Here is an 11,364-nt window from a genome sequence, read left to right as displayed (position 1 = left end):
AGGCAAGGGGCTCTAAAGATGTGGGCATTGACCACGCAGGAGAAGTCTTATAAAAGATGCTGTTGGGGTGCATTATGGGAAATGTAGGATCCAGCAGTTTTAGAGCTTGACCCATACTAGAGACTAAAATTCAAGATATCTCAGTTGCTGCTACTTTGATTTTGACCACTATGTTTTTTTAAATGTTCCTCTTACAAGTCTACCAACTTTGTGAATGCAAAATCACTGGAGTATCCCTTTAGTCATGTGACTTGAGTTCACATGTATACCAATACAGGTCTCTCTGAGAGTATATCTTACATAAAATAAAAGCAAATTCCCCCTTAAGAAAGGGTTATAAATTCCCGAAAGAGCACCAAAGCCACACCCCCTCTCTGCCTATGTTTTTGTATCTTAGGTCTAAAACAATCAAAATTTATGGTAAAACTGGTCAGACTTTGTATCAATCAGGTAAAACTGCAATATTGCCTTTCATGGAAAAAAACTGAAGCACTGAATCAACAGCTGAGGAAAAGCTTACGTATGCTACTAAAGATTCTCATGATTCTGCAGCTTTTGCAGTATGATATATACATGTTTTAATTTATTTATTTTTTATTTCTCAGTTGTTTTTTGTGTGTGTATCGATATTCCTGTTTTGTTATGTTTCTTGTGTCCTTTATTGTAGGAAAAAGTGATATTTATACCGGTGAAAATATCACTGGGATAAACAAAAACATTTTGCACCATTAAGTCAACATAAACACATTGTAAAATGCCACAGAGAATATCTTAAGTCTCTACAGGAATTTTGTGGGATTACAAGAGTTTCCACTGGTGTTTGTGTTTTTTGGATGTCAGCGCAAGTATCTGTCTGAGTGGGCTAAAGTCTAAATTATACAATCCACATCTCCACACTCTGGGGAAAACAATAGCATATATAAATAGGAACGTAATCAGAGCGCTCTCTCTCTCTCTCTCTCTCTCTCTCTCTCTCCCTCTCTCCCCCCCCTACACACACACACACACACACACACACACACACACACTCTGGCAGAGATCGGGGCAGATGCACAGCCGAGGCAGGAGCGACTCTGTTAAGCGCTATGGAGCAACAAGACAAAGCTCAGACTGGAGACATTTACAAGTTTGTGCAAGAGAAATCTGTGGGCAGATCTATAAAAAAGGTGTTTGTCTGTTAGAAGGAAAAAAGGAAGAAAAGAGGAGAGGACGTTGCCAACAACAGTAAACCTACTTAAGTATCTTTTTATGAGGATGAAACCAATGTTAGTCTTCATGTGATTCAGTCTGCAGAAACACCAAGGTGAGTGTTACATTTTTATTTTGTCTGTTTTTTTTTTCTGTCAGCTGTTTATCAAAACCACTAATGATCTGATAGTCTCAAAAGGCATTTCAAATATCTCTTCACTTGACTCCAGCTTGTTTATGTTTGTGAGTCAGCTCACAATCTCCACATTTTAGTAAGAAACTCTGATCTCAGTCATATCTCTGCCATAGTTGCCTGTGGCTCTTCTGTCAAACTAAATACTCAGAAAACATAATCAATACTTAGACAAACCGTTCATGTGGCTGAGTAAGTCGATTGTAAAACGTGTGGGGAGTGTAAACAGATATAGGTAAAGATTTTAAAGGCCAAAATCATTTTCAAGGTTAGGGTAGTATTTGGCTCTCTCCCCCCTCCCTGCTGTTGATTATTCCTGCAGGCTTTGGATTGATTTTCAGCACTGGACAGCTCCTGTGGCCTCATTGAAACAAACACGTCACAGCTGCTTAGTTTGCAAACTACACTGTCATAACTTCTGGTTACACTGTTTGATCAGTTGATCGGAATTTAGCAGCAGTGACGCATGGCCAAAGATGGAAACTTTACCATTACTTTTATCTATTGTTTTCAAATTTGACACGTTTAAAGGTACAAATTGTAGAGTTTAGTGGCATCTGACGGAACGGACTTGCCAGAAACGGAATATAATATTCATAAGAATGTTTTGTTTAGTGTATGATCACCTGAAAATGAGAATCATTGTGTTTTTGTTATCTTAGAATGAGCCCTTTATATCTACAGAGGGAGCGGGTCCTCTTCCATGGAGTCTGCCATGTTGCACCGCCATGTTTCTACAGTAGCCCAGAGTGGACAAACCAAACACTGGCTCTAGAGAGGGCCTTTCGCGTTTTCGCGTTTTTTGCGAGTTTTGCAGCCACCGTAGGTTCTCCTACCTGCTTGGAAAGGGAGGGTGGGGGCGAGGAGTATTCAGTTGGTTGCAATCTGCAACCTCACCGCTAGATGCCACCAAATCCTACACACTCAACCTTTAACAGCACATTTTAAGGCGTATGACCCAAATTTATAGCAGGGGTTAGAATGTCGTCTTTCAAACTGATGCAAGATGTAAAATTAGAGGTAATTCTTATCTAAAGATTTAATTAGTTTTAAGCAGTGATTGGTTAAGATCTGTTATCACACTATAAAAATCGTATAAGTAGCATAATGTACTTTAGTAAACATACTCATTATGTATAATGCACCATTCAGAGTGTCATATGATACATATATTCACTGGAATATTATCACTAATGTAAGCAGCATTTTCATGTTTTTGAGAATCTTACAACTTTATATGCCCTTAGGTAGTTTACAAAGCATCAGATTTTATAAACTGATCGTATATTTTGTACGTAAGATCTTAATCTTCAAAATAACTACAGCTGTGAAACACATGTAGTGGAGTAAAAAACTACAATACATCCCTCTGAAATGTAGTGCAGTAGAGGTATAAAGTAGAAGAAATTGGAAATTGTACTTGAGTAAGTGCACTTACAACTACATATAAGTTTGATTTACTGTCCATTGTTCATCTTTTACTGTTGATTTAGTGTTATTTCTAGCATTTTGTGTGCGTGTGTGTGGTGTGAATGTGTGTGTTCAGGATGACTAAAGTTCTTCAAAGTCAGAATGAGTACAAGCCTGTAGGTTTGGGACACTGTGTCCAAGTGTAGGCCCTCCTTCAGAGAGCATGTTGGAGAGAGAGGCAGGGAAAGAGAAGAGAAAGGTGAAAGAATCTCCTCTGAAATCACAGTCTGACCAAATGCAAGTCTTTCATACATTTTCACTCATTTTAGAGGCTTTTAGAAAAGGCTTTTACACTGGGATGAGATAAAACAGTGACTTTGTTTTTTCACACTTCAGTTCTGTGTGTAAATCTTCCATTATTCTATAAATGGAATCACATGTAGAAATATTATCTGTCGTCATAATCTCTTCATCTTAATCTGTATTTTGTCGCACTCTGTCCAATGTGAAAGACCTCATACCTGTAAAGCCTCTGCTTTCCTCATCAAGTCTTTCTTTCTTTCTTTCTTTCTTTCTTTCTTTCTTTCTTTCTTTCTTTCTTACACTCTTTCTTTCTTATTTTCTTTCTTTCTTTCTTTATCTCTCCCTCCTTCCTTTCTCATATCATCAGATCGCAGATTACACAAAAGGGCTTAAGGCAGGTCACACGGCGACTGCCGTCCACCTTTCATATTGTTGTTTGGATTGGGAGATTAAGGGAGATACTAATCTGGTATTTGACAAGGGCTTCCTGCATCCTTTGCCTTGCATGAGATTATGTAATATATGTCAGTTTGGCTCCTCTGACGTATGGGAATAAGAGCAACATCAGACTTCTCAGAGCCTTTGACACACAGCGTGATAATAATCGTTATTTGTAGAGCCCTGTAGTGTACTGCAGTTTATCCCTGTCGTGTCGGGCAGGTTTTGGTGCTTCGTTATGAGTTATATAGGTTCCCTCAAGGGACAGTCCATGACCTGTTTTCTCCTCTCCTCTCCTCTCCTCTCCTCGCCTCTCCTTCCCATCTTCTCTGTCAGTTTATCTCTACTCCACCTCCTCACAAGTTGTCTCACATGATAAACCATCACCACACACACACACACACACACACGCACACTCAGAGCGAGTCAGCCCCATAGAGAGATGAGAGATGTTCCTATGGAGACGGCTAATACAGTAACTATGATCAACCATTAATTACTGAAACTCTCCCCCGGGGCTCCTGTCTGCTGAGAGAAAAAGACATCATGTAGGTTTACACTGACAACAGTTGGCTGCATTAGCAGAAATATCTTGTTAATAAGTGAAGATATTTAAGGTTCTCTATTATCCGTTAAATTTTTGGCCAGAATCACATCTTTAGAATATTTGCAATTATCAGCATTTATAGAACAAATCTACTGCTGCAAAATCCACAAAACTTCTTCTTTAGTTCTTTTGCCTTAAATACCATAAATTATAATGTAAACAATGCGTGAACCTGTTCAAAAGACATTTAACTAACTAGACATCAGTCAAATCTAATGCAGACTGATATACATGTAATAGTCAAGCAACAAATGCGTTGTAAGGTTTATAATGTTAATTTTTGTTGAGATTAAGTAAAAGAGGAGTTTGAGTTAAAATGATTCCAACTCAAAGTCCTCATAGCTTTTTTCCAGAGCTTTCGACTGTATCACACAGTGCTCATCAATAGATGGAGTTTGCTCAGTTGTCATGGAGATAGATCTGTTGACATGATTTCATTCATTCAATTCACTTTAAGATGTTTTTGTTGTTTTGTAAATCTCATCACACCAACACATCACTATTATACAGCTTTATATTGTCAGATATTTCCCCGTTTTGACCAACAGATTGACAAGTTACTGTTGAATCTACACCTCTGTATCATCTCACAGCTGAACAGCTGAATATAACACATACATCAGCCTTACAAAGGCAGTTACAGGACTATTAGATTAGATTGCATCATACTTTACAGGTGTTCATATAACTGCATCCACTGTATGTAAAAATGCGGATTTTGGACACTAATAATAGCAAACATAACCTGACGCGCCAGATGGTTTATTACACAGAACCATCTGGGTTGTCTGTTTAGAAAAGGGCAGGCACTTTCAAAAAATACTTGGCAGGTGACTGGATGAGCCATCTGTCTATCATCGTCTATCACCGTCTTACCTTGCGAGGCAGCTGGATTTGCAACACTGATTGGTCTGAACCGCCGGCGGTTTGGACACAAACATCATGTGATCTCATGATGTCATGATCTTTGGAATCCAGCTGTCTTGCAAGGTAACAGCAAACACAAAATAACTTTTTTCAGAAGTAACAGCACTGCAGTTTTAGCCAACGATATGTTCTCAGTAAAATGTAAAAATATAACACAAAATAACTTAACTGTCCACTGTAATTGAAATTTGCTTTTGACTACATCTTTGCAGAATGCAAGTGGAGTTGTTCAATGTGATATTTCAATGATTCCTTTTAACCAGGAAGCAAACAATATCTAGTTTAATAAGATAAAAAAACAGAAATTGATTTTGTAAATATGGATAATGCACAAAGACTGAGTTGGCTGTTTACATACAAAACATTTACATTAGCCAGTTACTCAGAGAAAGCCTGGGAGAGCAGAATAAAACCCCTTTATCAGGATAAACTTCAGGCTGTAACATTTATTTTCTTTCTTCTGCTATTAAGTGCACAACTTATTCAAACATCTTAAAATCAATATATTTGTATGTAGTATGTAGAAGTACATCTAATGTTGTAACCAATGTTTCTTTTCTTTTCTTTTTATTTATTTATTTATTGGTTCTGTATATTACTGGAGGATGCATTTTATATTTTTACGTTTGATATATAGCGTCTTGTATTCCCATGTGGGATGAGTCAGATGTTTGGCAGCAACAACAACATTAGAAACAAGACCAACACGTAAAAACACAAACAACTGATACTGTTGCTGCTACACTGACACTTACTACCAAGTACTACCAATAGTATCAATTAATGATAAAATGAAATATAATACAAATAAAACCACAATTCATCAGAACTACACCGGAACAATACAGCCTCCATTGTAAATCCCGTTCAAACAGACTGACATGAACTGCGTTGTGCTTCGCTGATCCCACTCGTGACGTTGTTGGCACTGACATGAGACTGACCCGTGTGACCCGTGTGCATATTGGCCGATGACTTTAAGAACCCTGTAAGAAAAGGTTGTGATTTCTCGTAGAGGACACTTTCCTCCAGCTGTGGGAGTTATCAAGTTGACGTAATCATCTGCCCTTTTGGGATTATCCAGCTGAAAATCACCCTTCATCCGGCCAATCAGCAGCCAGTTCGTAACATCTGTCCCTGGTGTAAGAGGGAGAGAAGTCTGGGAGCATCACACACATTACATGACACCAAATCCCATCAAGATTTGTATATGTGAGTGTTTCTGTGTGTGTGTATCAGAGCGTGTGTTTGCTATTGGCGTGACAGCAGTATTGAATGAAGGCTTTTAAACTGCAGTTGTCAGAAATATTCCCAAGACAATCCGTTACTACCTTGGTTAATACACACCTGTGCTGTCAACTAATTCATGTCAGCCAAAGCGATTCAAAAACATCAAACCACCAATGCCCCTTTGTATTGCGTGCGATTGTCCCTCTATTGGTTATGCAACCCAGTGGTTTTTGGTGCTCCTGGTTCTCGGCATGCTGACATAATAAGCCGAGTAAAATCACCCTCCAACCTTGTCATCAGGCCAAACAGCAGATCAATTGTTCCTCTAATAGTAGATTACCACTGATTCATCTCTTTTTTAGACCTTTGTCCCTCCCAATGCATGTCTGGTTTTCCAGCTCTGGTTGGCCTGAAGGTCCCTAAGGCTAAACACTAGCAAGGACCTAATCAATAAGCTTTCATTACACAAAACTGTCTGGTCTACTCTGTGCATTAGGGTAAGGCCAATAGTTGTGGAGAGGGATTTATGATTGGTGTATTTTTTTATTTTGGTGGGTGCAGAAATTATAATCTTTATCAAACTTTGTATCGTATTGTTTTATTCCATGATTATGTTTGAAAAACATCCTATACTTTCATATCTCAAATGACGTAATTTTTAAAAAAAAAAAGATGTCTGAAGAAATCTCCTTTTTGTTTGTTTTGTTCACAGAAAAGAAAAGTACTTTAATGGTTGGAACTGCCCGCCCCAACCTACATTACTGCCCTTGCAGATACAGCCTGATGATCACCAGTGCCATGGGAGCGGTGCGAGTCAACAGGTAAGAGGGAAAAAGTATTTGTAAACTATTTATTTAAACTTTTTATCAAGGATGACGTATGAGAAAGTGGTACCAAAACAACCAATGGACTATTTGCTAAACCCCTCCTTTGAATATTGATTGTCCATTCATAGCTTAGTAACCATATCTGGATACAGCAGGCCTGACCAGTTTTTGATTTCTCCACATGTTGAAAGAGTATGTGCATTAAGAGTGATACTCTGCATTTTAAGTTTTTGTGGGTGTGTAGTGTTGAGGATTTTTTTAGCCTGTCCAAAAACAAAGTTGTAAGGAATGGATTTTGTTTGGTCTGCCGCAAACCTTAGCATGTGCTGCTAACTAGCTTACTACCTACAGCAGTGTCCTTAGCATTACTTCCAAATTCAAGGAGTCATCATCATTAACTAATTAGTTTGTGGGATTATGAGTTTTTAAAAAAGCCTTGTTCACAACAAGAACATCAACTTTGTACTATGTGGAAACCAGTGTTGAATTCTGTCAATGTTTAGTTTGGAAAACCAGTTTTCATCAAGATATAAATCATAATTTTAAGTTGGAAGTCATTTATATGGTAGGCTATATTTGGGCCAAATTGGTACCAAATCTGACAGTCCAAACATAGCTGAATCTTCATCTATTTTTAGGCTAAATAACGGCCACAACTGTCTGACCTGATTTAGTCCAAAAAACAAGTTCCATTGACGTCGGGTGCTTGGTAGGAAGGCTAACGTTAGCGTCTCTGTCCTGCTCTTTATTGGATTTGGAGAAGTTTACACCCCAGCAACCCAAGCCAACATTACCCAAGGTTGCATTGCCAAACACATTGGTTAGTTCTCATCCTAAAAACCTTTTACCTTGTAGTGTTTAATCTGTATGTATGTAAGTTAATCAGCTAAACACTGTTATGTAGAAAAGAAATGTCTTATTTTACATTTTTCCTCATTATAACCTACTTATAGAACTTACAGGCAATAATAACTGGGGGCAGGGCTTAGCAAACATTCAATTCTCCCAAACTCACATTCTCCCTTCTTGTTTTGCAGATACAGCATCGTTTCCACAGATGAAGATGCCGTGAAGATCTCCACCCTGGGCCTCCACAATGGCCACAGTCCTCTGACTCAGCAGGCACTAATAGGGGCCTGCATGCGAGGTGAAGACGGAGGAGGAGGAGAGTGTCCAGGAAGCGATGAAGGAAGAGGGGCGTTGTCTCTGAGAGTGACAAATGAGCCAATCGTCCACAACAGCTGCCGTGCTTCACCTTCATGTCGTCTGGGCCTGGATCTGGGCACCGGCCGCCTGCGCAGCCGCTTTGTGAAGAAGAATGGCCAGTGCAACGTGGTGTTCAATAACATGGAGGATAAGCCACGGAGATACCTGGCTGACATTTTCACTACCTGTGTGGACATACGCTGGCGCTACCTGCTGCTTGTCTTCACCACCACCTTCCTTCTGTCTTGGCTGCTGTTTGGCCTGATCTTTTGGGGAGTGGCACTGGCCCATGGAGACTTTGAAATTCGCATTCCCGTGAAGGAAGGGGATCCTCGGAGCACCGCAGAGGGAGAACCAGATGAATGGCGGCCATGTATTCTCCATATTCAGGGCTTTATTGGGGCATTCCTCTTCTCCATTGAGACCCAGACCACCATTGGATATGGTTTCCGGTGTGTCACTGAAGAGTGCCCAGTCGCTGTGGTGACTGTGGTGGTCCAGTCCATCGTGGGCTGCATTATTGACTCCTTCATGATTGGCACCATCATGGCAAAGATGGTGCGGCCCAAGAAGCGGGCACAGACCTTGCTGTTCTCGCATCATGCCGTCATCGCACTGCGTGATGGTAAGCTGTGCCTCATGTGGCGCCTGGGGAACATGCGCAAGAGCCACATAGTTGAGGCACATGTGCGTGCCCAGCTCATCAAGCCACATGTGACGGCGGAGGGAGAGTACCTCCCTTTGGAGCAAACAGACATTGATGTTGGCTATGATGATGGGCTGGATCGGCTGTTTCTCGTGTCACCACTGGTGGTGGTCCATGAGATCAACAAGAACAGTCCGCTGTATAATCTGAGCCACACCGACCTGCAGAAAGAGGACTTTGAAATTGTGGTCATCCTGGAGGGGATGGTGGAGGCCACAGCTATGACCACTCAGGCCCGTAGCTCCTACTTGGCCAAGGAGATCCTGTGGGGTCACCGCTTTGAGCCCGTGGTGTTTGAGAAGGGCGACCGCTACCATGTGGACTACTCCCGCTTCCATAAGACCTACGAAGTGCCATCTACGCCTCACTGCAGTGCCAGGGAACTGAGCCAGATGACGGGTCGTGGCAGGCAGTCCTCATCCTCCACCGCCAGTTACTCCCGGTCTCCGTCACCGTTTGCCCCAAGGGCAGCTCGCCACCTATTGGGCCCTCACTCCCCCAGCGCTTTCTGCTACGAGAACGAGGTAGCCTTGTGCTGTGGGGATGATGAGGAAGAGGAGGATGACAAAGATGAGGCAGTGAGTCTAGGCGTTAGAGGTGACAGAGAGGCAAAGTTGAGAGATGACATTCACTTGGGATTCAAGGAGACATTTGTGGAGGAGCAGACGGTGGAGATGCTGTGTGTGCTGGACACAGAGAATCAGATCAGCCTCGACAGACTACAGCCCACCCTACCTTTATACATCAGCAGAGAGTCAGGAGTTTAAAGCCAATCAATGGGTAATGGCTGCCCTTCTATTTGTTTCCTCTCTCTGTCTGCGTGCAACCAAAGTATTGAACTAGTGTTACAATGAAAGATGAAGGACATAATTTAAACTGTACATCTCGTGAAAGAGAGGGATTTTTTTTTTTGCAGCTGTCACAAACTTCATGCAGCTTTAGCTCATAACTTGCTCTGGTTTCAGGTATTGTACATTTTCAGTTGTAACATCAGCATCTAAGCAACACACAGCTCATCTACTTTTAAATGTGGTGACCAGGTATTTCTCTCAAATCATGAGGTATCTTGAAAACTTTCTTGCTTTCTTGTTTTATTCAATATGACCTGTGTATGAATTAAGTCAAGCCTTCTGTTCTTGATTTCCAATCAGTTTTTGTAAATATGGTGTGTTTTTGTTTCAATTTAAAAATGATCACTTTAGCTCTGATTTATACATCATATACAGATAAATGTTATGAGAGAAAAACTATCTTATTTTAAAGGAAGCATGACAAAAATGCTCAAACCTCTACACATTTATTTTCTCTGTATAAAAATAAATGATTTCTGCATTTTGGATTTTTGTCTTCCTTTCTGAGTTCTGTTACTTTTCATATTTAAATAATGAGCCATTCCATTTTTTTATTCATGACATTATATACCATAATAGAAAACAAGTTCTAACAATCAAATAAAATCCTGTACAATGAAACAGAATTCAAACCCTTGTAAATATGTACTGTACAGATGAAGAACAAGCACTTTATTCTTACTTTTATCAATAGATGCAAAGACTTTGCAACAGTGTGTTGTTTTGTATGACAAAGCACCTAATAAAACAAAACAGTATATACTGTTATGCTTGAATTGTCTCTGTTGAGTCTCAATTGCATATTTTCTCACTGGTTTAAGGTTTTCAGTCCACCCACGCCAATTACCACCAAATTAGATGAGATCATCCTCTTCTTGGCTTGACTTTGGATCAAAACACGGGTGGTGAAAGAAGAAAGAAGTTCTCTCTAACAAGCAAGGTTGGATTAAAATGCAGGAAAAGCAGGCAACTGCTCTGGACGCCCACACCTCCAGGGTACCTAAAACACCAAGTTCAACGAGTTGTGTCAACTACTTGTTAGCCATGCTAGCAGCTCTAAGGATGCTAATGTCAGTCAGTCAGTCTGTTTGGTTGGTTGGTTGGTCGACCACTTAGACTGAAATATCTTAACAACTATCAGACAGGAAATTTTGTACAGACATTCATTGTTCCCAGATGATGTATCATAATAACTTTGGTGATCTGACTTTTCATCTGATGGAAATGTCTCAACAATGGTTGCTTTGATTGCCATGAATTTTGGTACATACATTGTCCCCTATGGGTGAATTGTGATAACTTTCGTCATCCCTTAAGTTTTTATTTAGCAACATCATCAGGTCAACATTTTAACTTGGTTCATGATCAAATGCCTGCAAAATTAATAACAATACCATCAGCCTCAGCAGTACATTGTGTTTAGTGCTAATTAGCAAATGTTAGCATGGTAACATGCTGAACTAAGATGGTGAATATGG

At 40.2% G+C, this 11,364-nt stretch overlaps 1 protein-coding gene across 1 annotated transcript; it reads left to right on the top strand.

The window, feature by feature from the left end:
• Nucleotides 1–1,258: 1,258 nt before the first annotated feature.
• On the top strand, nucleotides 1,259–10,372 carry LOC121905621 (ATP-sensitive inward rectifier potassium channel 12-like). The gene is made up of 3 exons (XM_042424011.1): nucleotides 1,259–1,303; nucleotides 7,009–7,117; nucleotides 8,161–10,372. The coding sequence occupies exons 2-3, from the start codon at nucleotides 7,026–7,028 to the stop codon at nucleotides 9,800–9,802; spliced, it is 1,734 nt and encodes a 577-aa protein (XP_042279945.1). The 5' UTR covers nucleotides 1,259–1,303; nucleotides 7,009–7,025; the 3' UTR covers nucleotides 9,803–10,372.
• Nucleotides 10,373–11,364: the final 992 nt, after the last annotated feature.

The sequence above is a fragment of the Thunnus maccoyii genome, chromosome 2, assembly GCF_910596095.1.
Source record: "Thunnus maccoyii chromosome 2, fThuMac1.1, whole genome shotgun sequence".
Lineage (NCBI taxonomy): Eukaryota > Metazoa > Chordata > Actinopteri > Scombriformes > Scombridae > Thunnus > Thunnus maccoyii.
This window is presented reverse-complemented; position numbering and strand designations above follow the sequence as displayed.